We start from the raw sequence: 25,694 nt of genomic DNA, 5'->3' as shown, positions 1-25,694 counted from the left end.
AATGAGACAAATGACAGAAAAATGGTGCTGTCACAATTCTTGAAGAAGTAAGAAAAAATGTGTGGAAAACTTACACCTATAAATTCCCTTCTATATAAGAAGGAAATGTCATGAAGAAAAGGTAAATCACCAACTATTCAGTTTATTGATTTCCTTCTCAACCTGAATCTTTCTCCTGTCTCACAAAGCAAACACAGGATAAGGAAAGATTTGCACTGAAAAGTGATACTACTAAAAGTTGAGAGAAAGCAGAGAACATCAGAACATGTCAGTGGCAGAACAATTAAACTGACTTACACCTGTGGGGAATTTATGTGGTTTGAATTATTTTTAACAGGGTAAGTGAATAAGCATGTGCTGTAAATTACTGTTATTTAATATCATTTAATGAAGAATTACATTCAATATCCTACTTTTGAGTTACAATACTGGTATTTTTAAGAGGTAAAATAAGTAAACATGAGGTCTGACTGGCCTTAAAATTAAGAGCTGGTACATAGAGAATCTATAGCAAGTGGGTTATGTGGGTTGTATTCAGTGGGTTCTGAGCTTTTCTACTTTAGGGCAAAACCCCCTGCTCTTGCCTGCTTAAGTTGGAGAGCAGGCAAACATAGCTGGGTTTGGATGGTGTCCATACAGCAAAGTTTTCAAGTGTGCACCTGTGCAGGGTCCCCCTCACCTGCATTAGATGTGTAAAATTTTTATCCTGAAGCCCACCCTGGTAAATGTAGGCTCCCTTTCTAGGAAAAAGAAGTAACAGGCATGTCCAGGAGGCAATTCTCCTATTCTCAGACAAGATTAATTGCCCTCTGGAGCTATCTAGCTCACTAAGTGGAGTCTAAGTTGACCTTTCTTGCAGCTGTAAGAGCAGCTTGTTCTTTAAGATCAGGACTGACACCCACCACTACTACTCATAGGTCACTGGACACTGTTAAAACACTAATGACTTTTTGGTCCCTGATGGTCCAAACAAAAGCTGAGCCTGATGACCTTGAGGTGAAACCCTCCATACACCAATTACATTCTTCTGACCCATCCAAGTGTGCTCCCTGCAGTCCTGATCCCTGACATCTGTCAAGGAACAAAGTACAGAGACCCAAAGCTCTGCTCTCTCTATCCCCTGGTAAAACTGCTGCTTGTTCTGCAAGTGCAGCCACAGAGCCTTTTCCTTTAACAAAAAGCTTCTGCAGTTCATCATTTCCCAGGATCTTCTCCTTGCAACTCCAATCGTGTGCTCTACAGATGATTCATAAGGAGAAAAAACCCTGCATATTCATTCAGCCAGCCAGTGGCTGGAGGGCAGGGGTTTTAGGCAAGCAGGGAATTTTGTGTGGAAATCAATTCTTTGTGGAAGTCAGTACATTACGAATGTCCCTGCAGCCAAAATTGCCTCCCCGAGCGTGCCAAACACCTGGAGGTGTGCACTGCAAGTCAGTTCTGGCGAGTGGCTGATGCTTTAAGTGTCTCTTAACCTCACAACTCTGTTGATGTAAATACTTCCTGGATGTCTTTTAGGTAGCTGGGACTAAAGTGTTGACCTTAAAGATGACATTAAGGCTCTGGACAGCAGGCCCAGCACTGCTCCCTCAGTTTCAGACCTTGGAAGGACACAAGTAGTACCCTCAGTGGGTCCAGAGTGCACCCACTTGGACAAAATGTTGTCTCAGTAGGGATGAAATGGTGAAAGCAATGGTGCTGTGGAGAATGGCTGGGCTGGGTGACACTTGGGAACAAATGCATGTACCAACAGTGAAATCAGGCACTTTTACCAACAGTGACCATCAGTCACTTCTCTGACATGGAGACACAGGCTGAGCTCCACCCCGTTCATTCACTGGAGCTGTTTCCCAGTCCTCAACACCACAGCAAGAAAGGAAAGGGAGGGTCTTATGGAATTTCTTAAACCCAGTCTATACCTTGTTATGCTTGAGCTCTCCATGCTGGCTCTGGTATTCCAGGGCTTTGAAAATGTTTATGAATTGGAAGTTACTGCAAAAAGACTGAGACTCACTGGGCCCAAGAGAGCAAAGGGAAAAAGATAGAAACCTTCTTTTTTAATTGTTTTTCCTGTACACAAAAAGAAAACCAGGGACATAAGGCAGAAGTTTCAGTGAGAAAAGAGCCAGTACTACAAAGGGGCATCTTCAGTTCTTTGTGCTGACAGCATTCAAAAGAAAAGAACTTGTTAATGAAATTGTCATTGTCACTAAAAAGTGATAACCTGGGCTCACACACTGCATTTAAAAAAAAATTATGCTAACATTATAATAATCATTTTGCACTCATACTGCCCAAGTATAAAATTTTATCTAACAGCCTGATTCACCAATGCACTTAAGAGCTTAAGTCAAATGGAAACCAGAGGGAATTGGGTCTCCAAATGTCTTTGTAGGCTCAGGTTTGAGTGACTGCTCTGTCCCAATTTCCACACCGTTTAGGACACCACTGATTTTCAAGGAAATTTAAGCTCTTCAGCCACTGATGCAAATTTAGTCTCCCAAGTAAATTGAGTGGTTATGAAAATATTGTTGCAGGTGTCACTGTGGAAAAGCTTAACCCATCATGCACAGAAGATGTAACACAGTGTGGGCCTGGAGCTCTCTGGTTATCTCAGCTACAGTCCTTGCCTTAATGATTGCAGCCTCTAAGTTTAAAAGCAATAATTGAAAGATGGAAATTTGAAAACAACCAAAAAAAACCACCAATAAACACAAAGACTGACTAACACACAAAATTAAAATTTAAAGGGAGAAATTTCTGTTCCATGTCCTGGCCTGGAAACCAGGAAGATGAGTCTATCCCATGACATTCTTCAAATCTCCCCATTAAATTAAGATTGCAAATACATAAAATTCACTATCCAGTTCTTGGGTCATTTGATTAGATAAAAGGTACTGAAACTCTGTACCATCATGATGCTGATGCTGGACCAGCACCCCTTGAATTTAGTGATTAGTATTTCACTAGGAAAAGGACACAGTTGTTTTACTTGCAATAAGTGTGACTTTTTCATTTAATATCCACATCCTTTCATGTCTGTTTGAGCACTGCTTGGTTCTTTTGCACATTAAGTGTGGCTAATAACAATTTTAAGCTGGGCACCTTCATATTTTCCCTTTGCTACTGCAGGACCTGAATATCCCACTCCACGAGACTGTCCTTGATGAGGGCTGTCAACAACTGTCCCAGGGCCATCGCTGCTCCACCCTGAGCACCACCCTCTGGAGAGCAGACTGAGCCCCCTGATATTTGGGCACACAGCTACAACTTCGGGCAGATCTCTGAAGACATGTGAACTGAGAGGGCTAAATAAATGTGCTGAAACCCCACCACAGTCAGTTTACTTGTAGCCAAGGAGATAACTGCAGCAAACCTTTTCAAAAGCTGAACCTCTGGCAATGGAGTCGACAGCTCCAGGGTAAGTCAGTGCACGACAGGACAAAACTCTGTGTTTGGTGGAGCTGAAATTCATACGATCCTGCCTGCTTGTTGTATTTTTTTAGCACATCTGATGGTCTTAAAAATGAAAAATATGCCCTTGAGGGAATCGCAGAGAAGTCCTCTCCTTCTTCCTAAGCACTACTGTCTCTTTTTCACCTTCAAATTTAGGTGCAAATCTTTCCTCATGGAGCAGAAGCCCAGGGGGCAATTAGGACTTCACATCCACTTAGTAATTGGTTTGGTTACTGCAGGTTAACAAGGGAACAGGTTAGGATTGTTTTTAAATGAAAATATGCATTTGTCACTACTGAAGTGTGGTAAGAAAGGTCACTTTCAATGAAATTCCAGGCTTAAAGTAGCTGGGAAGGAAAAGTGGTTTGAACTTCCTGAAAACCGTGGTTTTTTTTTCCACAAAACACTTAAAAGTGACTCTTTATTCTGAAATGCAAGACCAAAATAAAGTATGAACTAAGAGAAAGCATCAGAGAATTAGGAAATAAAAAGATTTTTACTGAGTTAAGCTTTTTGATGTGAGGGCTGTTACACTGTTAGCTCTTTAAAAGTTCAGTGTTTTATTACTATTTTGAATAGAGAAGCTTCATTTCTTTTAAAATCAATGTCATTTTCATACGACAGGGAACACATTCTTCTCTCCCTGGAATACAAATATATGTACAATGTAATTTTAAATCCAGACAGAGGTGCATTTTATATTGCTGAATTTTACTGTGTTTGTCTTCAGTACATTAAAATTGAGGTTTTTTTATATAATGACTGAAAAAGGAAACAATTCCAGAGAACCTGAGCCTAAACTTTTCCAGATTTTCAGAATCTGTGAGTATTAGAAAATAAAACAACACTTTAAAGTTTCTCAGGATAAATGATCTTGCTGTAATATTTCATTCCACGCAAATGCAGCAAAAATTTTACTAATAAATTTCCCCATGATGATAATTTATTTCATAAAATGCACTTGTTTCAATATCCCATCAGAAGCACAGGTTTGACAGCTCAGCCAAGAAGCAAATATTGTGTATGTGATCTCCCAGATAAATGAAGCTCTGCATTTTCCTGATATCTTTGATCAGAAAGGAAATGTTCTGTCATCTACCTGAACTTCTTACCTCGATGTGGTTGGCAGGAGCCCTGATGTAGATCCCTGCTGGTGACAGCGTCTCAATGTTGGATAAACCATCAGTTCCAGAAAGGCCAATCAATATGTTATTACTGACTCTGTTCCCCTCTTCCAGTCCCTCACCTTCAAAAAAAAAAAAAAAAGGGGGGGGGGAAGAAGAAAAATAGAAACAAAAAATTGACATAAATGCACCTATAGCTGGAAACCCTCAACTCTCAGGATTCTTCATTTCAATGCACACAAGCCCAGGTGTTATATTCACATATATTCACCTGTACTAGATGTTATATGTCAACATACCACCAGCCATACCTACTGTATTGCAAGCTTATGCTGAAAATAAATAAAATATGTGTTACAGGGCAGATTTACAGTTGGGAAAAGAGGGATTCTGAGTGGGAAAGGGGCTCACCTCCACACAGACATGCTCCTGGCAGTACTAGAACTCAAAGTCTTCTCTGTCTCCTGTGTCTGCATTGACGGCCCTACTTCTATGCAAGAAAATTTCTAAATAGACTTTAAAACATCTGGTGCAGCTCTGTACCAAAGTGGGGCATTGCCCCCCAAGCAATGAGAAGAAAGAAGGAAAAAGAAATCAATCAACCCATTGATCAGGCAACTCAGACTTGTGGGGTGCCTCAAATCTAGTAACAGTATTGAAGCAGGAAGAAGAAAACAAAAGAAGTATCTTTTTAAATGGCACCTTAAAGAAATGGGCCACCCAACAGCAAAATGTGGACAGTCCTGTACAAGTCAAGCCAAAATAAGGGCAGAATCACAGAACACATCAATAGGATAAGAGGAAATGGCCTCAAGTCACACTAGAGGAAGTTCAAATTAGATATTAGGACCAATTTCTTCACTGCAAGGATGGTCAGGCTTTGGAACAGGCTGCCCAGGGAAGTGGTGGTGTCACCATCCCTGGAAGTGCTCCAAAGAAATATATATGTGGCACTTGGGGACATGGTTTAGTGGTGGCAATGGCACTGCTGAGGTAATGCTTGTACTCAATGATCTTAAAGGTCTTTTCCAACCTTAATGGTTCTGTGATTCTGTGATCAGCATATGTCCCACTGCTCTGGTCCTTTGGAATAAGAATATAAAGTGAAACATCTTTTTTTGGTCTACACTGGGAGCAAATTACATCTATTTAGTTTTTTGTCAAAGATAAACTATTACCTTCACCTGCATCTGCTTGAGTTCTATTCCAAATGCAGCTCCCTTCCCCAGTGATTCCACAAGCCACTTCACAGGAAAACCCATATCCCTTGGTTTGGGGGATGGCAGTAATTACTCTTAGCCTTCCCTCAGTCTTTTGAGCCTTTCTCAACTTTTGGGAACAGGATCCATTCAGGAAATATTTCCTTTCCAGGCTGTATTTACTACAAACTACCAGAGCATACACAGGATCCTAAAGCAGTCCTTTTGACAGCCATACAGGTTTTTTGAGATGACATAAAAGGTTTTGGCTTTCAAGCCGAGACCTGGTGTGTCAGTAATTTTAAGACCTGGTGTGTCAGTAATTTTAAGCCCAGAGTGACTTTTTATGACTGTCTAGCAAATCCCTGAAAATAAGGGTTTTGTATGAAATCACTGAGGGACTCCAGTTCTGGAGCTGTAAAGAGACAGATTTAATAAATATTCCTTCACAGGCAACAAAATGATACATAAATTCACCCATCAGATGCTCTAGAGCTGCTGACAGTGAAGCCATTAAAGACATCTTAGGGATAAGGTATATCCAGGCTGAAACTTCAGCTCAGCCCAGAGTCCTTTAACTCCAACATGTGTCCCAGCATAAATGAGCCAAGGAATGCCAGAAGGTTGGAGATCTTGTTCTGCTTCCCTGTGGTTGCAAGGATTCTGTACCTTGGGCATCACTCTGAGCCAGCTCCCTTTGTCTGCAGGATGAGCATAATCACTCTCCGTTTATAGTCTCCTCTGTTTAAATTGTGATCTATGACTTCTTATTATGTTTATACATATCACCAGCCATAGGGACTTGCTGTGTGGGGGGAACTGCAGGATCAGGACTAAAGGCTTTTCTTTTCCCCTCTGTTTATCTTAAAATTGGTCATTTTTATCTCATTCTTATGGAAAATGGAAATCGAGCTGTATCTTTAGGTATTCAGGCAACATGAGATCCCAGCAGAAGATGCTGCAAGTCAGTCTCCTGATGGTTAGTTAGGAGAAATATTTTGTTGTTTAACAATTTTGTTGCTCCAAGCTCCAATTTATTTAAGTGCTAAATCCTCTGCTTAACTTTTAACATATGCTTTCACTCCATTATCTTTGATGTCAAATGAGTGAAGTTAAAGGTAAGTGTGCTCTTAAATGCTTTGCTAAGCTGGGGTCTTAAATCTTGTGTGATGGCACTCTTCCAAAGATGGATTAATCAATCCTCTAAAAAAAAAAACAACCCTACTTCTCGTTGTTCACTTTAAAACCAGGGATACAGATCAAGAGAAAACTGACCTGAAGAAACTAAGCATATAGTCAAATATGGATGTGGCTTCCAGGAGCTCCCTGTGGAATTGTGGAAGTTTTACTCTAAATTCAGTGACGTCAGAAAATGCAGAAGATGTGATTAAAGTTCTCAGAGTGCAGTTAAGGACCTGCATTCTTTCCTCCAATGGCATTTTCATGCGAATAGGAATCAGTACATGTTGGGGAGATATTTTCCTGCTTCACATACCCAGTACAAGCCCATGGCCTGAAATGTTGTAGAAAACATTGTTGTCCACACTGAGGTTTGAGATCCCCGTCAGACGGAGCCCTTGGCCAAAGGAGTCCAAAACACAACAGCCACGGATGTAAGAGGCTGGAAAGAAAGGAGGGATGTGAGCAAATCGCTCTGCAGCTTGAAGGTTGGGTGAGTTTTATATTAGCTCCTCATCCTTTGGTGCTGTGCAATAAATCTTTTGGTCCCATGGGAATGTGCAGTTGCAACTGCCCACCCTCACTCACCTGGCAGGTCTCTGCCCACAGGTGGGCATTGCTGAGGAGGGAACAGGAGGGAGGAGAGGTCCTGAGCACTGAAAGGGAGGGTGCTTCACTACTGTGAGGAAGGAGGAGAAGATCCAGGGAAAGTATAGGGTAAGATCCCAAGAGGGAAGTGAATTATGAGCTCAGGAAGTTGGATGATTGAAGTGGAATTGAAGGAGAGGAGGAACACTTCAGAAGGGCAGTGAGGACAGGGCAGGTATCTTGTACCTCTTCTCTAGCCAGGCATGGTGACCTGACCACCATCTGGATTGTGCTGCCTTCTGCCACCAGGGAGCCTAAATCCCCACTCAGTGCAAAGACAGCACAGGAAATAGGGGTCCTTGCTCATGGCAGGGGGTTGGAATTACACTATCTTTATGGTCCCTTCCAACCCAAACCATTCTATGGTTCAATGAAAGGCATAAGTTGACTTAGCTAGAAAGAAAAGTCCCATCCAATATCCTTAAAATATTCTTTGAGCCCACCTAACTCACTCCAGTCACCACCAGTCTTGAGTCATCTCTGCTACTTCCACAGAGCTGAATGTGGCATTCACCAGTGGCAAGGTCAAAAGAACTTTATAGACTCCTTAGCCTCTGGGTGGTAAAATTAAACTTTGGCCCCCACCAGCAGCCAGCCCTGAGCCACCTTTGGGCTCCCTCGCAGTGTGTTAGAGCATTCATTTCCACAACTAGAAGCAGAACAACACTGCAGTGTAGCATAAAACCAAAATATTGTTTTAGGAAGAAGCAGAGATACAAAGGAACTGAAGCAACTGAAACCACTCCATAACTGGAGTTTAGACTACAGGTGAGGGGGTTTTCTACGCATTTAGCAATTCAGTTTGTCCACTGACCCAAGAGCTCACCAGATTTTGAGGGCATTTGCCCCACCTTTGGGTGGGAGTAGGTAGACATTTGAGATCATTGGAATGTACCTCCAGCACAGCCAACTCACCTGCCATCCACGTGTTGCCAGTGACTGTCAGGGCACTGCAGTGATGCCGAAATGTTTGGCCAACATGGTGGAATTGGACACCCTCCAGCTGGAGCCGGCTTGCCTCTCCCTGGAAAGCCTCCACAACCAGGATGGCCCCCAGGTCCTGGGCCCCCAGATGCCTCTCACTTCGCTTGTACAGACACCTGGAGCCACCTAAAACACAACCAGGTGGGAGCTGTGAGTGTCACTTCTCCTTGGTGACCAGGGATGTGCAGAGTGCCCCAAACAACATCATGAAACCCACCACATTGACCCAGAGAGACTCCACCTCCAGCAGGGATCTTAAACGTGGGTCCAAACACAAGTACCCACAAGCAAACATTTCTACTACACCCCCTAAATACCTTCATGGTTCCTACCCTGAAAGTCTGGACATTTTTAAAGGAAAATATACCAAAACAAACAGGAAGCTGTTGTAGTTTTATGTCTTGCAAAGTCCCTTGTATTTAATTATAGGTATGCATAAGGAAGATGGATTTGACATCAATTTACCTTGGGTGAGGTTCTCGAGAAGTTGGTTTGGCATGGATGTATGGAACTAAACTGAAATAAGGAATTTTGGTTCTTTTTTAAAATCTCTCTCTTGAGTTTCCCTGCGGATGGATGGGGAACTGCTACTACCCACTGTCTGAAGACAAGATTAGACATTAGGAAGAAATTCTTCCCTGTGAGGATGGTGAGGCACAAGAACACATTGCCCAGAGAAGCTGTGGCTGCCCCGTTCCTGGAAGTGTTTAAGGTCAGGTTGAACAGGGCTTGGAGCAACCCGGGCTAGTGGAAGGTGTCAATGGCAGGGGCTTTGGAAATACTTCATCTTTAATTTCCCTTTCCAGCCCAATCATTATGTGATTCCCTGATTTGACAATGAAAGTAAATTCACAGAGCTGGGCAAAATTCCTGAATGACACCCTGCTAGGGGTCTGTGCTTGGGACATTTTGGTAGGAGGAGATTCAGGCGATGGTGTTACTTGGACTTCTTTGGTGGAGGTGTGGAGAGGATCTCAAATTCCAGCACTGCCTTATTATGCTCAATAATGCTCATTTTTCTTTTAAAGAAGGTAAATTAACCACAAAAAGACCCACTGCTCACTCATCTTCTGGTGCTCCTCTGAGAAATCCTCCTATCATTTAACTCAAATAAAAACCTCAAACGGTTAGCACATTTCAGAGACTATATTTATGAGTTCCACAGAAAATGGACCATAAATCCATGAGTAATATAAGCAGTTGACTGCTGGATATCAAATGAAGTCTTGTGTCACAGTCTGAAAGCCCAAGGCACTTTATTTTTAAAGGAAACCTTACACCTGGGTTGCCAGATAACCTAACTCCCCTCAAATTACACTCACTGTGGCTCATTCTGCTTCCTCAATAGATGGTGTAAATCAGAAAGCCACCTGTCAAACTTCATGGTGTTTCATCCAGGTGAAACCAAGGGAGAACTGAGACATTTAATATATTTTTTCACCAGTGATACTTACTATGTTCCTCACCTGTTATTTTTTCCTTGGCATCCCTAAACACTAAACAACATCTCAATATTTTACACTAAAGAGTACAAACAGCACTGGGCTGTTTTGTTTTTCCTTCTTCTTAAAGTGACTAAATAGTAAACACAATTAAAAATTTAATATATTATGTACACTGAAACATGTTTTCAGAAGATACTTTCTTTTCTACACCCTTAGGCTCAAGCAAAACTAAAGGGTCTTTCCCAAGATGGCTTGAAACAACAGTGTGAAAATAATACATCTGAGATATTACAATGAAGTGCAGTTCAACTCCCAAGACTTTGCATTTCAATGTCAAACAATGTTTGGAAAGACAAACTCGCTTCCCTGGCATTGGTATGTCTCAAAGTTATCCTGTGCAGAAAGAGTTCTAACACACAGTGATGCCACAATGGGATTTTAATGGAGCAGTTTTCCTCCTCAGTACATTTCTGTGAGAAAAGACCTCCTCACCTCTTGTAACACCTGCTTTTACACACTCTCTGAGGTGGGCCATCCTCTCCAGCGTGACATTTCCGTGAACAACAACCCTTCTGCTGATCAGTGCCACCACGGCACTCAAAGGCTGACCTTGGCCATCCCCCCATCCCTCTTCAGCACTGTGGGAGTATCTAATGAAAGACATAAAAAAAGACACAAAATCATCTACACGTGTCAGATGGCAAAAATCATGTTTCTGAATTATCCTTAGTTATGTTCATGACTGCAGCCCCCGAAATTCAGAGCAGTCCTTTTCTCACTGTGGACAGGGACACATCCAGTGTGTGTCTGTATTTGGGTGAAATAGATTTTTTCCTCGTCCGATGTTTGTTGTCATCTTTTTTATCTCTCAAGCTCACAGGCTTTCCCTAGATTAAGTATATAATATATTAATATATTATTAGGGAAAGGTTCTTCAGCCAGAAGGTGGTCAGGCACTGGAACAGGCTCCTCAGAGCACTGGTCATGGCCTCAAACCTGACAGAGTCCAAGGAGTGTTTGGACAATGCACAGGCACATCATGGGAGTTTTGGGGTTGTTCTGTGCAGTACCAAGAGCTGGACTTGATGATCCTTATGTGACCTTTCCAGCTCAGGATGTTCTGTGATTCTATGATATTTACAACAAAAATAATTCAGCCTTTGAATTCTCTTCCCTAAACATATTTGGGTGAAAAACATCAGCATTTTCTTCCTTAAGTTGCAATTATTTCTGAAAATAATGCCATTAATCTTCCTGGGCACTGGAGTTGGGTTGCCTCCTAAAAAGACAACATGTTTCAACACTGGAGATGATAAGAAGTGCAGTTTGTCTGAGACCACCATGCACAGAAGATGAAGAGAGCATAAGGCAGTGAAACTACCACTCAGTGGAAATATGGGAGCAGTGTTTCCAAAGTGAGAAAATTCAGTTTACACAAGTAAATCAGTCAAAAGGGTTCTTTTGTTTTGGTTTGGGTTTTATTTACACAGAAATTAGGCACTTATAGTGAAAAAAAATGCACTTTCTCACGAAATTAACTATGCAGGGACTTTCTCATCCCTATACTGAGGCCACTGGCCTGTACTGGCCAGCAGTGTTTTCTGCTTCAAAGGTTTTCTGAGTTCATGGGAATGATACAGAACTCAAAGTCAGAAACATTCAGCATTGAGCCTTCACTAGCTTTAGGGGGAGTGAGGAACTGAAATATCTCTGACCACCTTTGTTAAAGGGATTTATATAGTTATTATGTCCCACAGGAAACAGCAAATCCTGACTTTGATCAAATTTTCTCCTTGTTTAGCTCACTGCTGTAAAACCCCCCTGGCTCTTGAAAGGATACCTGAGTGGTGATCTAAGGTGCAGCTCTGTGCTGTTCACAGACTTGATAACAGACACTTCTTCCTGCTGCTGTGCATCTCCAAGACCTGTCCTTCCCACCAGGATTTCATCACCAGGTTCCCAGTCAACAGGGTCCTGGAGCACTAATTGTGTGTCGTTGGCATAAGCTGATGATTTCAGGTGTGTGAAAACCACTTTGGGCATCCAGCCTGAAAAGAATAAGAAAAAAAAATTAAAAATACTTAAAAACCAAGTTCAATCAACTTTAAAAAGAAAACCCCACAAACCAGGAGCAGCATGCTCTTGTTTCAAGGCCAGGGTGGATGGGGCTCTGAGCCACCTGGCCTACTGAAAGGTGTCCCTGTTCGTGGCAGGCAGCTGGAATAAGGTGATCTTTAAGGTTTCTTACTACAAAAACTATTCAATAATTCAATGATTCTATGAAGTCTGTGTACAACAAGCACCAGCAATGAAAAATCTTGCACTTTAATTCTCCCTTCTTCACTTCATGAAGTTTGCTTTGACTCCTGACATTTCTTTTTTCCCCTGGCAGACTATGGAACAGATTGGTCCAGTGAGATCCAACGCACTGAACACCACCAGGGGAGAGTATGTTCCTCACACACCCACTTTTACTATACTTTTTCTTCCCTCCCTTGCAATAGATCATAATTTACCTTTAGCCCACAGCAAGTTACTGTCCTCCCTGGTTGTACTATAGAAAAGTAATAACTTCAGAAATCACTGAGGGTAGAGGTTGCATCCAATAAATCATTTTCAAATTATTTTAAGCAAACTTCTTTCTCTCCATATCTTGTTTCACTTACTTGTTCCTTATACTGTAGTGCCCTCATTGCTTGTGCTTCATTGCCACAATTCTTTATTTAAGGATGATGGAATCCAGTAGTGCTTCCAAGTCAATAAATTCACAACAGAATCAGATAAGGAAGAATCAAGTCTTTATATTCTGTAATCTTGAAGTGTATTTGAGCACCAGCTCTGTGTATCAATGAGGAGCATCTAAAGCTACCTGAGATACTTCTGGTTTATTGCATTTTCATTTTTCTTAAACTTGAAAGTTCTCAAAAAAGTCTTCCAGACATCCTTCACTTAAGGTGATTCAGTTGATATCATGAACTGTTTTGGAAGGCATCAAGCAGATCTCCCTCTGCTCGGCCCTAGTGAGATGCATCTGGAGTGCTGTGTCCACTTCTGGGCTACTCAGGACACGGGAGACATGGAGCTCCTGGAGCAAGTCCAGCAGAGGGAAACAAAGATGATGAAGGGACTGGAGCATCTCTCAGATGAGGAAAGGCAGAGGGAGCTGTGGCTGTTCAATCTCAAGAGAGGACACTGAGAGGGGACTCCGCCATGTCTGTCAGTGTCTGCAGGGAGGGGGCAGAGGATGGACCAGGCTCTGCTCGAGGGGGCCCAGCAATGGGACAAGAGGCCACAGGCAGAAACTGATGCCCAGGAAGTTCCACCTAAACATGAGGAAGAACTTTCCTGTGCAGTGCACCAGAACAGATTGCCCAGAGAAGGTGTGGAGTCTCCCTGATTGGAGATATTCTGGAACCATCTGGACACAACCCTGTGCCATGTGCTCTGGGATGGCCCTGCTTTAGATTGGAGCAGATGAACCACTGTGGTCCCTTCCAACCTGGCCTATTCTGTGATTCTGTGAAACTAATGCAGAAGCTGTAATGCAGTAGTACATAAAATACACTTTAGACTCTGACAAAGCCAGACTAGAATGACTCTGTAGGAGCCCTCAAAACATGTAACGTGGACCCTCCATCCTCAGCACCTACATCATTCACTCCACAGTTCTGCTCTACTGGGCCACACAGTTTTCTAAAGTGGACATAACTAACACCCACCTTGCACCATTCTTGGGCACAGACAGCAAATCCTCATCCTCAACACAGCTTTATCCAGTTAAAAACCCCTCAGGAATGCATATCAGCCCATGTGCCTTCCTTTACTAGCAACAGTCTCATCATCTTTATTCATTTACTTCTTTCACTAATGATACTCGTGAATTTTTAGGACTGGCATAAAAGCAGCAGCCTCTGCATGTTGAGCACTGCACAATTTCTCTCCAGCTCTGGACATTTTGTTTAATGTCCTGATTTGTGTGCCTGTGTTGATATGTGTTCCTGTGCATCTGGGGCCAGACCCACCCCTGACTCCCGTTGAGTACATCTGTCACACACACACACTACAGCAACACTGCTGGGCAACAACTCTGGTCACTGAGAGGTGTGAAACACCATTCTGCATTCAAAATATGCCCCAGTGGAAAAGCTTGGTTTAGGCTTTTTTCCACTTCCAAGCCCTGACACAAAAAAAAACTGCAAGGAAAATTTTCTCAGGTTTTTTTTTCTTCTAAAAGAATATTCCAGGCATCCAAACCTTGCCCCTTTTCTTCTTTTTCCTTTGGCTTTTGTTTTTACTTCTTAATGTGCTCACCTCCTTGCCTACCATTTCCCAGTTTTACCACATTCCACATTTTACTGTTTTCCTGGTGATTTAGGTGGGGTGGGATATTTCTCTGTATGTACAAAATCTACTTTCTCTTCACAATATATTTAGTATATTTTCATTAGGAAAAAACAAAAACCCCCAAACAAACAAGTTTAGCAGATTCCACTTTCACAGAATCATGAAATCATCAGGGTTGGGAAAGAGCTCCAACATCATCAAGTTCAACTATTAACCAAGCATTGACTGGTCTACTTCTTAACCATGTCCCTGTGCACCACATTACACATTTCCTGGCTTCCTGTTTACATTCCCACATAAAGCAACACCTCCAGGTCAGGTTCTCCTCTACTCCAAGCTGCATGAGGGACACACAGCATACAGTCAAGGATATTTTTCTGCTGCCAAGGAGGGACCATAACTGAGGCTTCTTTGCCATAACTACAACATATTCCCAGCACTATTGTCTTAGGAGCCCATGGTGCAGCCAGTGACTTCACTTTAGTGTGGGGACTGTGAGTTGGCTTCAGGTGCTTAGACATGTGATTTTGGATGTAATGTTGATTTCCAGACATTGGCCTGATGTAAGTCCTGTGTCCTGTCTGCTGGACCCACATTGTCTTGGTTTGAGATAAGCAACTGCCAACCCCACAAGCACAGAGAGAAAAGCCTCCCTCCTAACACCAGGGAAAGGGAGGAAAAGAGAGGGGAAAGGAAAAACCACTTCAAACTGCATTTATACTAAATCTACATATATTTTTCACAGAAAGAAAGAGACAATTAGAAGAGAGTACAAATATTCACTCACACAAGTCTGAAACAACAAGTTCCCCACCTCAACTTCTTAAACACACAAATTCTACTGTCTTAACTACACATTACTTAAGAAAAGACTTATTCCCCAGGGAGACAAACTCAAGCAGAAAGGAGAGACCCAGAACAACACATTTTACTTTCCTGAGGTACCCTGTGAGCCAGTGGTGGGCCTGGTCCTCTCCATCCCCCCTGGGACAGCATCGTGTGTCCTCCCAAGAGGAGGCTGAGAAGCGACTGCCTTAACCACTCCCACACTGGTTCCTACTGCCCTGGAGATGATGTCATAGTGTGGTATGGAATACAAAGTTACTGGCTAGAAGAGGTCAGCTGTTGGCTCAGCCCAGCTCAAGTCAGCTGACAGCTTTGGCCTAGTCCAGACTTCAGAGCCCAAATCTAGGCCCACCTGGGTGAGCCCATAACACCTATCCCTTGGATACCATCCGGGGTGCCTAAAATGGCTGGGAGATAATGTTCAATGTTTATAAGTATCTGAAAAGAGGGTGTCAGAGGATGGACCAGGCTCTGCCCAGGGGGGTCAGCAATGGGGCAAGAGGCCAGAGGCAGGAACTGATGCCCAGAAAGTTCCACCTGAACATGAGGAAGAACTTCTATCCTGTACTGTGACCCAAACACTGGAATAGGTTGTGGAGAGAGGATTTGGAGTCTCCCTCACTGGAGATATTCCAGAAGTGTCTGGACACAATCCTGTGCCATGTGCTCTGGGATGACCTTGCCTGAGCAGGGAGATTGGACCAGACTGGTCCATTGTGGTCCTTCCCAACCTGAACCATTCCGTGATTCATTTCCCACAGGTCTTCTTCAGTTTCTCTTCTTCAAAGAACAAACAGACTCTCTAGAAAGCTACTGAATAGCTAAAGGTGCTTCAATGCAACAAAACCTCTGTCTCTGCAGGACCACCCTTTGGAAGCCCAGAGCTCTCTTTCTTGTTTTACCTTGAAAACAAACTATTTCAGAAAAAGCAGGCAAAGTTAATAAAATAATCTTCAGTGACTGGGACTGGGCTGTGCAACAGGTAAAGAAATAATTACCCATTTGAGAGGAAAAGGTTTACAAGACCAACAGCTGTGGTATATTTAAATTATTTCTTTCCCCAAAAATACTGCAAGCAGAAACACTCAAAAATGCTGAAAAATAAATCAATCTGTATAACTCCTTAATTATTGAAGTAATTTTTAATAATTAACTTAGCAGAGATTGGAAAAAGACTCACATCTTGAGATCTAAAGCAGAAGTGACTTCATGTTAAAGGGGCAGGACAGAGCCTTTAGACTCAAAATAATGTTGCAGACAAAGCAAGAATTGAACACTTTACTAAATAACTTGACAGAACACTCTGAACTACGGAGCAGAGCAGAACAGTGTCATGAACTGGCAGTGTAGAAATGCAAGAGGCTTGAAAATGAATTCCAGATGAATTAATCACAAATTTAACATTGGGAACATCTTGGCACCAGGACCCAGGTTTATGCTTCCTTTTGGAAGCATTACAAGAAGATGCAGCCTTGTATGGACCTGGAACAACTAGTAAGAACAAGGCAATTCTGATGTGCACAATTCCATTGTTTGGGTTCAGGTTTTTTTTAAATTTCATGTACAGAAGAAGAAAAATATTATAAATTTAATTTCTTATGGCCCATAACACCAAACATTTTATAAATCTGTGTAGGATGATATGTCACTTCACTAACAGGTTCCAGCCAGTCCTAGTGTTAGTCCTAGTGGCAACTACTGACAGGACAAGGGGAAATGTTTTTAAACTAAGAGGGGAAATTTAGGGTAGATATTAGGAAGTAATTCTTACCTCAGAGGGTGGGGAGGCCCTGGCACAGGTTGTCCAGAGAAGCTGCAGCTGCCCCATCTCTGGAAGTGTCCAAGACCAGGTTGGATGGGGCTTGGAGCAACCTGGGCTAGTGGAAGATGTTCCTGAGTTGGAATGAGATGGTGTTTAATGTCCCTTCTAACCCACACTGTTCCATGACTCTCAGTTCAGCAGGAGACACGAGTTTGACCTTTACAGAAATGTCTCAGAATCACATCAAACCTCAGCAAACTCAGCAAGGTGTGTCAGAGCAGACTTTTCACCAGGGTTACAGGAAAGTCTGTCTGCAGTGAAGCAAAGGGTGAATTGTACTGAGTGCTGGAGGTTTAGACAAATTAGGTCATCCCTAATAGTGCTTTGATCACAAAAGACATGAATGGCATCTTCTTTTCCAGGAGTACCTTGGTGACCCAGTGGGTACTGGAAGTTTAAACTGGGTGTTTGACAGGGTACCTCTGCTCACCCAGCTGTGAAAGCAGAAGCTGCTACAGTTGGAAACACTGAAACAGAGAGGTTTGAAAGAAATTACTACACAGTAAGGAGAGGCAGCTGCAGACTAATCAATTAGAAGACAAGTCCTGTAGTCAATGGAGTATCTATTGATGTCTCAGTTACCTCTTATCACCAATGCCCCATCCTCCAGGGAATAACTTTGCAAAGAACAACTCTCGTTTTAACTGAGAACGATCCTTTAAATTCATCCTGTCTTCAGTCTCCAGCAGTCACAGCCAGTCACTTCTCTTCCTTTGGAAAGGAACTTCTGCCTTTTACACATTTGTTTAATTACATGAATTCTACCTTAAATGCTCCAGGTCTCAGAATTTACATGACAAGATGACATATTGCTTAGATGGAAAACAGGTGCCCCTGACCTGAAAAGCTTTTTGGAGTAGATGTTACCTCACTTTAGACACCCTGGGCATCACCCAACCAAGCCTGACAGCAACCAGTGGGAGCCACATCCAGTCAGGAGAGCATGAAAGTGTTGGTGGAAACAAAACTCTTCAAATGGGTTTTAGGAGGACTGGTTCCAGCCCTAAACCAGCCAGGTCTTTCTTCCAAAAATTGTTTTAGTGTTTTAAAAAAACCTTTCTTTTTTGTCATGGGACAAAAGGTTTTGAAAGCCTTCTGTGACACCCAGGACCCTGCTCGTCCCTCCGATTTACCAGAGATTAATTAACTCAGTTCTGAACACACAGTTTGTTTGTAGTGTTGACAAGCTATTAAGCTCTTTTACACCTTTTGGCTGTTTATTGGCACTTTAAAGTTGAGGTAATGGGGTCTCTTTGTTCCACACAAGGAATTTACAAGAACTGCAGGGCTCAGGCACACAATCTACTTACTGGGAATGCACCAGTCACACAGCAGATAAACTGTCAATCTGTTGGAGTTGTATTGTAAATCTTTAGTGTAAATGGGAATAAGAGCTTTCAATTCCCAGGAAAAAGTGAAAGGAAACAAGCCTTCTACATTTCTCCTCCCCAAAAAAATGTAATTTTGCAAGAAAAGTTAATAACATAATTCAATGATTCACAACTATGAGTTAAATTTAAAAAAAAAAAGGAAGGAAAAAAAAAAGGAATAAAAAACCACTCACAACTATGGCAACGAGTTGGAATCAAAAGATCTTTAAGGTCTCTTTCTCTTCCTACCCAAATCATTCTGTGATTCTCTGATCATCTCTGGTAATAAAATTGCACTTCCTAATCAAACTTTAGTCATTCCTAAAATTTTCAAACGTCAAACCAACAAACGGCTGTTGAAAACTGGTGCTTCAGAAAAGAGATGGTTTTTTTATATATATATTTTTAGGTCCAGGGCAGAGACTTTTTGCTGCTGTTGCTTCAGTTAATAAAACAAACCACAAAAATAAGAATGGCTTGAAATTCCTTCAGTTAAAAGGAATAGAAAATCTTTTCCACAAAGCCTCCTTAGTCAGGATAGCACACAGCTGTGCTGCCACAGCTCTCTGTGGTCAAATGGACCTTCAAGTGCCTGATTCTTTATTAAGGACTTGGAAAAAGTATTTCATAACCTTGGATTAGATGAAATTTCTTTTTAAAAAATGCCACTCTTGCAATGTTAGTCTAGTCACTGTCCAGGAAGTATAAGGCATCAGAAAAGAACAATGAGAGCTCCTTCCCTACATTTTCATGTATGTTAAAAAAAAAAGTATTTATGAACCATGAGCCCTCAGCCCTCTGGACTTAAAAGTTTCCAGCTTATTTTGCTCTCTGTCCATTCCAATCTTGGGTATGAATTTGCAGTTTTTAGCTTTTTTTGCAATGATAGGAGTTTGTTGGGGGTTTTTCCCATTATACATCCTTAGAAAGACAGGAATGTCTCTGCCTGAAAGTGGGAGATGTCTTTCCATCCCAGTACAATCCTGCAGAACATCCTGCAGTGTGTGGACAGTTCCTGGGATGATGCAGGGAGCTTTCCTGCTCCTTCCTCCCACAGTCAATGCAGAGAGCTCTTCATTCCTGCCCTGAGGTAAACTAGGAGCTCCTTTCTAATTTATAAGTGTTCATTAACCCTTAGGACAAACAAGGGTCTATCAGCTCTGACAGGAAGCTGCAGCAGCCTTGGTTCTGGGTGCTCAGGACCACCCTGGGTATTTTACACTGGATTTGAGTGTGGGCTCAAATCATACCTTAGAATCAGAGTCAGAGAATGCTTTGGGTTGGAAAGGACATTTAAAGGTCATCTAGTCCAACACCCCTGTAATGACCAGGGACATCATCAACTAGACCAGATTGCTCAGAGCCCATCAAACCTGACTTTGAAAGTTTACAGAAATGGGACAGCCAAAGTCTCCCTGGAAAACCTGTGCCAGTATATTTCCACCCTTATCATAAAAAAATCTGCCCTCTTTCAGTTTGAAGCCATTCCTTCTTTTACTGTCATTCCAGGCCCCTGCCCAAAGTCCCTCTCCAGCTCTCTTGGAGTGCCTTTAGGCACTGGAAAGGGCTCTAAGGTCTCCCTGGAGCTTTCTCTTCTCCAGGCTGAACAACCTCAACTTTCTCAACCTGTCCTCATAGGAGAGCTGCTCCAGCCCTCAGAGCATCTTTGTGCCCTCCTCTGAACTTCCTCCAACAGGCCCATGTCCTTCTCATATTGGGGACTCCAGAGCTGTACACAGCACTCCAGGTGGGGTCTCACCAGAGCAGAGCAAAGGAGTAGAATCCCCTCCTCAACCTACTGACCACACTTACCTGATGACCCCTTTGTGTTGGACTAAATCCAGCATGAGGCCCAAGCTTAACACAAGGCTGAGACAGGAAAATTGGACCTGCTCTTTCCCTCAGTAGGTCCCTACACAGAAAGCCATAATGTGTCATCTCATCTGTGGCACTGTCCTGAGCTTGGATTTGGGCTGAGGTCCTTTATGGAGATGCTCTGATGCTGCAAAGGGGTCTGGGGCTGTTCCTGCAGCAGGAGGACATGGAATATTCCCCAGCAGTTCCTTGCTGTTCGAGCACTGTGAATGCACAGAGGTGTCACTGCTCAGTTTTTCAACATCAGCTTTTAACCTGCTTGGTGTCCACTCACCCAAGGCTCAATGTACACAAAGCTTCCCTGTCTCTTCTGACATCTCCCACCTGTTATGTAAAACAGGGCTGGTGTCTCCCCATTTTAAGGCAGATTTGGAGGATGAAATCCAAGCCTACAACCAGCCAAATGTGATTTCACTCCAAATTCAAATCAGGCCAAACCTTCCACATCTTTCACAGAATAAAAGTTCCACAAAAGAAATTCCTCTTGGAATTATCACCCTGTTTTAACTGACATCACTTTGGAGGTTTATGGGATTTGATTTTTATCCTGTAAAAGCATTGCATTTCACTAGTGTAAAAATGGTGATATGAAACAGATTCATTAAAATTAATTACTATTAAAGTCCAGATAAAACCAAAATTAAACAACATTTCCTTCTTCTAGTGAGCAAAAAAGAAAAAAAATCTCACATCATCCAGGCTAGAGGACAAATCAAATAACTTTTATTTTCTCCATTGGGGAATATCCTTGAAAGTGACCTAGTCCTTCTGAATGTTTCCTATTTATGAAACTGCAGCTCTTACTTCAAACATCTCCACATAAATGTCTTTTAACAGCATCCTGGAGAAAGCAAGGAATATCATTCCCCTCTTCTGGAATTGTGGGACTCTGAGCAATCTGGCCTGGTGGAAGGTGTCCCTATCCATGAGAGGGGTTGGAAAGAGATGGGCTTTAAGGACCCTTCCAACCCAAACCATGACATGATTCTATGATCTTACTGAGGACGGGAAGGGAGTTGTGATTAAACAGGTTTATGGAACATCTCATTGCATCACTTTTCTGATGCTTTACCTTTCAGACCAAGTACCTTTCCTGTGTGCCATCCCATAAATGCAAACATTTCCAAACATTCCCTTTAGCCAGAGATCACCCAGTCACTTTGTTAAGTCACAGCAGTCCTGAAAGCAGGGGAAAGATTTTCCCAGCTCTTGCAAGGCCATTGCATAAACCAAACCCTGTGCTCCACACCCAGAAACAGCTCACAACCGAAGATGCCATTCAGGAAAACATCTTTATCCTGACCCCAGGAACAAACAGCTCCAACCGCGACAGCCACAGAGCGCGGACCCCGTGGGGAGTGGCAGCCAGCTGTTAGCATTCTGTGTCACTGCCAGTCCTTCTCCTGCACTGCTGTGGAATGAGGCAGGGAACATCTCCCTGCAGGAGTGGGTATGCAGGACAGCACAATCATTTCCAGGAGATCGGTTTCCTGCATTCCCAGAATGTGATGGAAGAGATGGAAGGAGAGTTCGACACCGAGAAAAGCAAAGATGACCCAAATGGAGGGTCCCTGCCTGGCTCAGCCTACAGACCTGTGAAAACACTGGCCAGGTCCAGGCTTCTGTTTGCCAAACTTCACAGAAACTCAAAATCACAGAATCAGTTAGGTTCAAAAATACCTGCAAGGCTGAGTCCAACCTTTGGCCAATCACCACCTTGTCACCCAGAGCCGAGCACTGAGTGCCATGTCCAGTTGTTCCTTGAACATCTCTAAGGAAGGGGACTCCACCACCTCCCTGGACAGCCCAAAGTTTGCAGGCTTTCTCCTGTCTGGCATGGAAATTAACCCTGGTTTTGTTGCTGGTTTTTCTTTTTCTTCAGCCAATAACCTGGTTTTGGTTTGGGCTGGAATTAGAAAGGGTATTTTGATGTTATATTCAGAAGTTTGAAAAAGGCAATTATTTAATCCATAAAATGCCTCCACATTTGTAGCAACCCTCAGACCTGCACTCTGTCAAGAAACACAAGATAATATATTAGCTATGGTTTATTTATATATTCTATTTTATTATACTCCTGTGTATAGAATGTATTGTATTATATTGTATGGTATTAAATTGTTATCTTTCTTAGCTTATTATATTTATCTTTATTTGTCTTTATTAGATTATATATATTAGTGTCCACCTCTCAGCCCCCTTTGCAGTCCATATTTTCCTCACTAAGTTCAGCACCAACATAGAAACCAACTGATTTAAGCTTAAATCAAAGATGATAGATGCATTTCTGTTGAAAGAAGGGCAAACTGTGAGAGACACAGCAGCTTTCCCTGAACTCAGCTCTCCCCTTTTTTCCCCCCATCTGCTAGGTCTTTAAAATCTAATGGTCATCTTATATTTGTGAATAAGAAAGCGAAGGAACAAGTCATTGTACATTAGTTACTCCATGGGAAGTGCCTAAGTGCAGTTTCTTACCCCTGGTGAACACGAGGGGATTCAAGGCAGCTCAGCCTTCTGTTCCAGAGCCATCTGCTCTAATGGATCATGTTAAAGTCAAGGTCTTGAAAGGAAAAACGCTGCCACAGAGGGCAAAAAGCCTCCTGCAACCACCACACAGAAGGGCATCTGTGGAAAACTTACTATGGAAGTGACTCCTGAAAGGAAAAAAGGGTCTGAACTCACAGTGTAACAGGAGTGCAAATCAGGGCATTAAGGTAGTGAAAAAAGCACCATCTCCTAAATAGAAGAGCATTTCAACAAAGTAAAAAAAGCACAGCTTTTCTCTAACAAATCTCTGCACCCTATCTTGAATCCCCCTCCTACAGATTTTTTTTTTCATATTTTTTCCCCTGGGAAGCTTTTCTTTTTAATATGTGAGTAAAGCAGAACAAATTCTCTCATGTTGCTTATGATCTCTTAATCTCAAACTCAGCACAGATACATAACACTGCTTAATGGGGGGAAAGCAAAATGCATTTGATTAAATGTTTGATCTCTGGAGGAATGCACAGGCTCTACAGAGCACAGTGCACAGCTCACAAATATTTTGTGTTTTATTATTGATTAAAAGTGATTAATAATTCTTTCAACTGATAATAAATACTTTTTTTTCCTGAGTTAAGCCTGCAAAAGTATTAGATTGCTTTGGTTAAAGAGAAATCTGGGGTACAAGTGGTACAGAATTGCCTCTATTATATCATCTTCTCCAGCCAGCATCCACTGCAAGTGCAAGGACATTCTTTGCAGCAGGAATAGCCATGACTTTAAAGGACTGAAATGATCCCTGTTTTAAATATCCTGATCATAAATAGTTATAATATTAAATCAAATCTCTCTGGAAATTTTTCTTTCCCACACACCTTTCACAGTCTGCATAAAGTGAATGTATTATGTTATTAAATCTGAAGTGTTGCATCTTCCATCTAGTTGGATACACATTACTAGTCATAAGGCATGGGACAGGCTCATAGAATCACAGAATTGGGTTTGAAGGGACAATAAAGGTCCTCCAGTTCCAACCTCTTGTCATGGGCAGGGACACCTTCCACCAGCCCAGGTTGCTCAGAGCTCCTACCTTGTATCATCACAGTGTTGGCACAGACAGTTTCCCATCAATGCACAGCAAAAGTGCTGGTCTTCTTTAGGGAACAGCACAGTCTGTTTTGAGGGGACACAATGGAATAATGAGATCATCTACATATGACTGCTGAAAATGGAACTGAATGGAAGAGGTCTTTAGTAGTTTTTCCATATGTGGCAATACCACTGCTATGAAGACAGGCTGAGTTGAAGCTGTTCAGCCCAGAAAAGAGAAGGCTCCAGGGAGGCCTTACAGCCTGTTCTGGTACCTAAAGGGACTCCAAGAGAGTTGGAGAGGGGCTTTAGACACAAGCATGAAGACAGGACAAGAGGAGATGGTCTTAAGCTGAAGGAGGGCATGTCTAGATTAGCTATTGGGAAGAAATTCCTTACTGTGAGAGTGGTGAGGCCCTGGCACACGTTGCCCAGAGAAGCTGTGGGTGCCTCATTCCTGGAATTGTTCAAGGTCAGGTTGGACGGGGCTTGGAGCAACGTGGGATAGTGGAAGGTGTCCCTGGCATGGCAGAGGATTGAAACAAGATCTGCTTGAAGGTCCCTACCAGCCCAAACCAGTCTATGATTTCATGATAGTAAGAGTGCTCAGATCACAAAATCAGGCTGTCACAAAGAAAGGATGCTCTGCCCTCACCTATTGATGCAGCATCTCCACTTACTCTGCCTTTGAACCCAGTCCCTGGCCCCTGCTCACATCCACTGGTGTCTCTGGTCCAGTTTCCCTGAGAAGGACAAAGATGCAAGAACAGCCAAGGCCACCATGCTCAACTTCTCTCCTGAAGCTTGTCAGGAGAGTTTCTCGGGGAATAAAGAACGAATGGAGCTGGAGACAGTGATAAATTTCCCTTCTGAACAATCAATAAAGTTCTCTCTGCTCTGCTCAGGCCCTACTGCGGATGCAAGGGCCATAATTACATTGTCAAAAAGTCGAGTTGCCCTGGCTGACTGAAACCCCCTTTAAACCTGACGTGTGATTGACAGGCAGTTTATGGGTGGCACGCTCTGACTGGCAGGGGAGTTGGCTAAAGCCAAAGGCAACAGTGAAATTTCCCAGTCTGCTACAAGCACCGGAGCAAAGGACTGCCACTCACGAGGGAATTGTGGGAAACCCTTAGTCATATTAACATATCAAAGTGAGGAGCTGACAGCGCTTACTAAACAATCCGAACTCAACCAGAGCTGCAGAGCATCCCCCAACCTTCCCGGGCTGAAAGAGAAAAGGAATTAAAATGCACTCAGTCCTGTCTTCACCCAGACAGCTAAGAATTTGGAAACCTGCTTATTTAATGATTTTGATCTGAGATAACATATATACTCGTGTATATAAATGCATCTCACAAATGTATATCGCTGAGCGTGTCAGGTTCTCTCATACAGAAATGAAAGGGGCTGTCATGCTCAACAATTTGTTCTATACCACAGGCCAGACTGGTACTAAATTGGAGACAGAACAGTAGATTTTTTTTCCATGCAAGCAATATGGGTCCAGCAAAAAATCACACTACTTTTTATCTTGTTTTTTAACAGGCTTCTACTGCTTCAATTTTAAATTTCAGATTACATGGTTTGAATGAACCTTAATTGCAGCCATGCACTGGGACTGTGTGTGGTGCAGAGCTCAAAAGTGACTTCATAGCTGGTCTGGATTTGTTGAAATTGATAAGAATTTTTAAATTGAGTTGAATAATTACAGAGTAACAGTTGGGGTTGTTCAGCCTGAAGAAAAGAAGGCTCCAGGGAGAACTTTAAGGCCCTTCCAGTGCCCAAACAGGGCTCCAAGAACGCTGAACACTTTGGACAAGGGCTTGGAG

At 42.6% G+C, this 25,694-nt stretch overlaps 1 protein-coding gene across 13 annotated transcripts in view; it reads right to left on the bottom strand.

The window, feature by feature from the left end:
* The window catches only part of PKHD1 (PKHD1 ciliary IPT domain containing fibrocystin/polyductin), a 274,518-nt gene that overhangs the window by 139,449 nt on the left and 109,375 nt on the right, over nucleotides 1-25,694 (bottom strand). For all 13 annotated transcript variants that reach the window (XR_011697094.1, XM_071548173.1, XM_071548172.1 and 10 more), the window contains exons 38-42: nucleotides 11,873-12,080; nucleotides 10,525-10,682; nucleotides 8,519-8,713; nucleotides 7,272-7,397; nucleotides 4,566-4,699 (exon numbers count right to left, since the gene is read on the bottom strand). Coding sequence is in view for 12 of the 13 variants with exons in the window: in XM_071548173.1 (XP_071404274.1) it covers nucleotides 4,566-4,699; nucleotides 7,272-7,397; nucleotides 8,519-8,713; nucleotides 10,525-10,682; nucleotides 11,873-12,080 (821 nt within the window). In the remaining variant the exon portion in view is untranslated. The remainder of the gene's footprint in view (nucleotides 1-4,565; nucleotides 4,700-7,271; nucleotides 7,398-8,518; nucleotides 8,714-10,524; nucleotides 10,683-11,872; nucleotides 12,081-25,694) is intronic.

The sequence above is a fragment of the Pithys albifrons genome, chromosome 2 (assembly GCF_047495875.1).
Source record: "Pithys albifrons albifrons isolate INPA30051 chromosome 2, PitAlb_v1, whole genome shotgun sequence".
Classification (NCBI taxonomy): Eukaryota; Metazoa; Chordata; class Aves; order Passeriformes; family Thamnophilidae; genus Pithys; species Pithys albifrons.
This window is presented reverse-complemented; position numbering and strand designations above follow the sequence as displayed.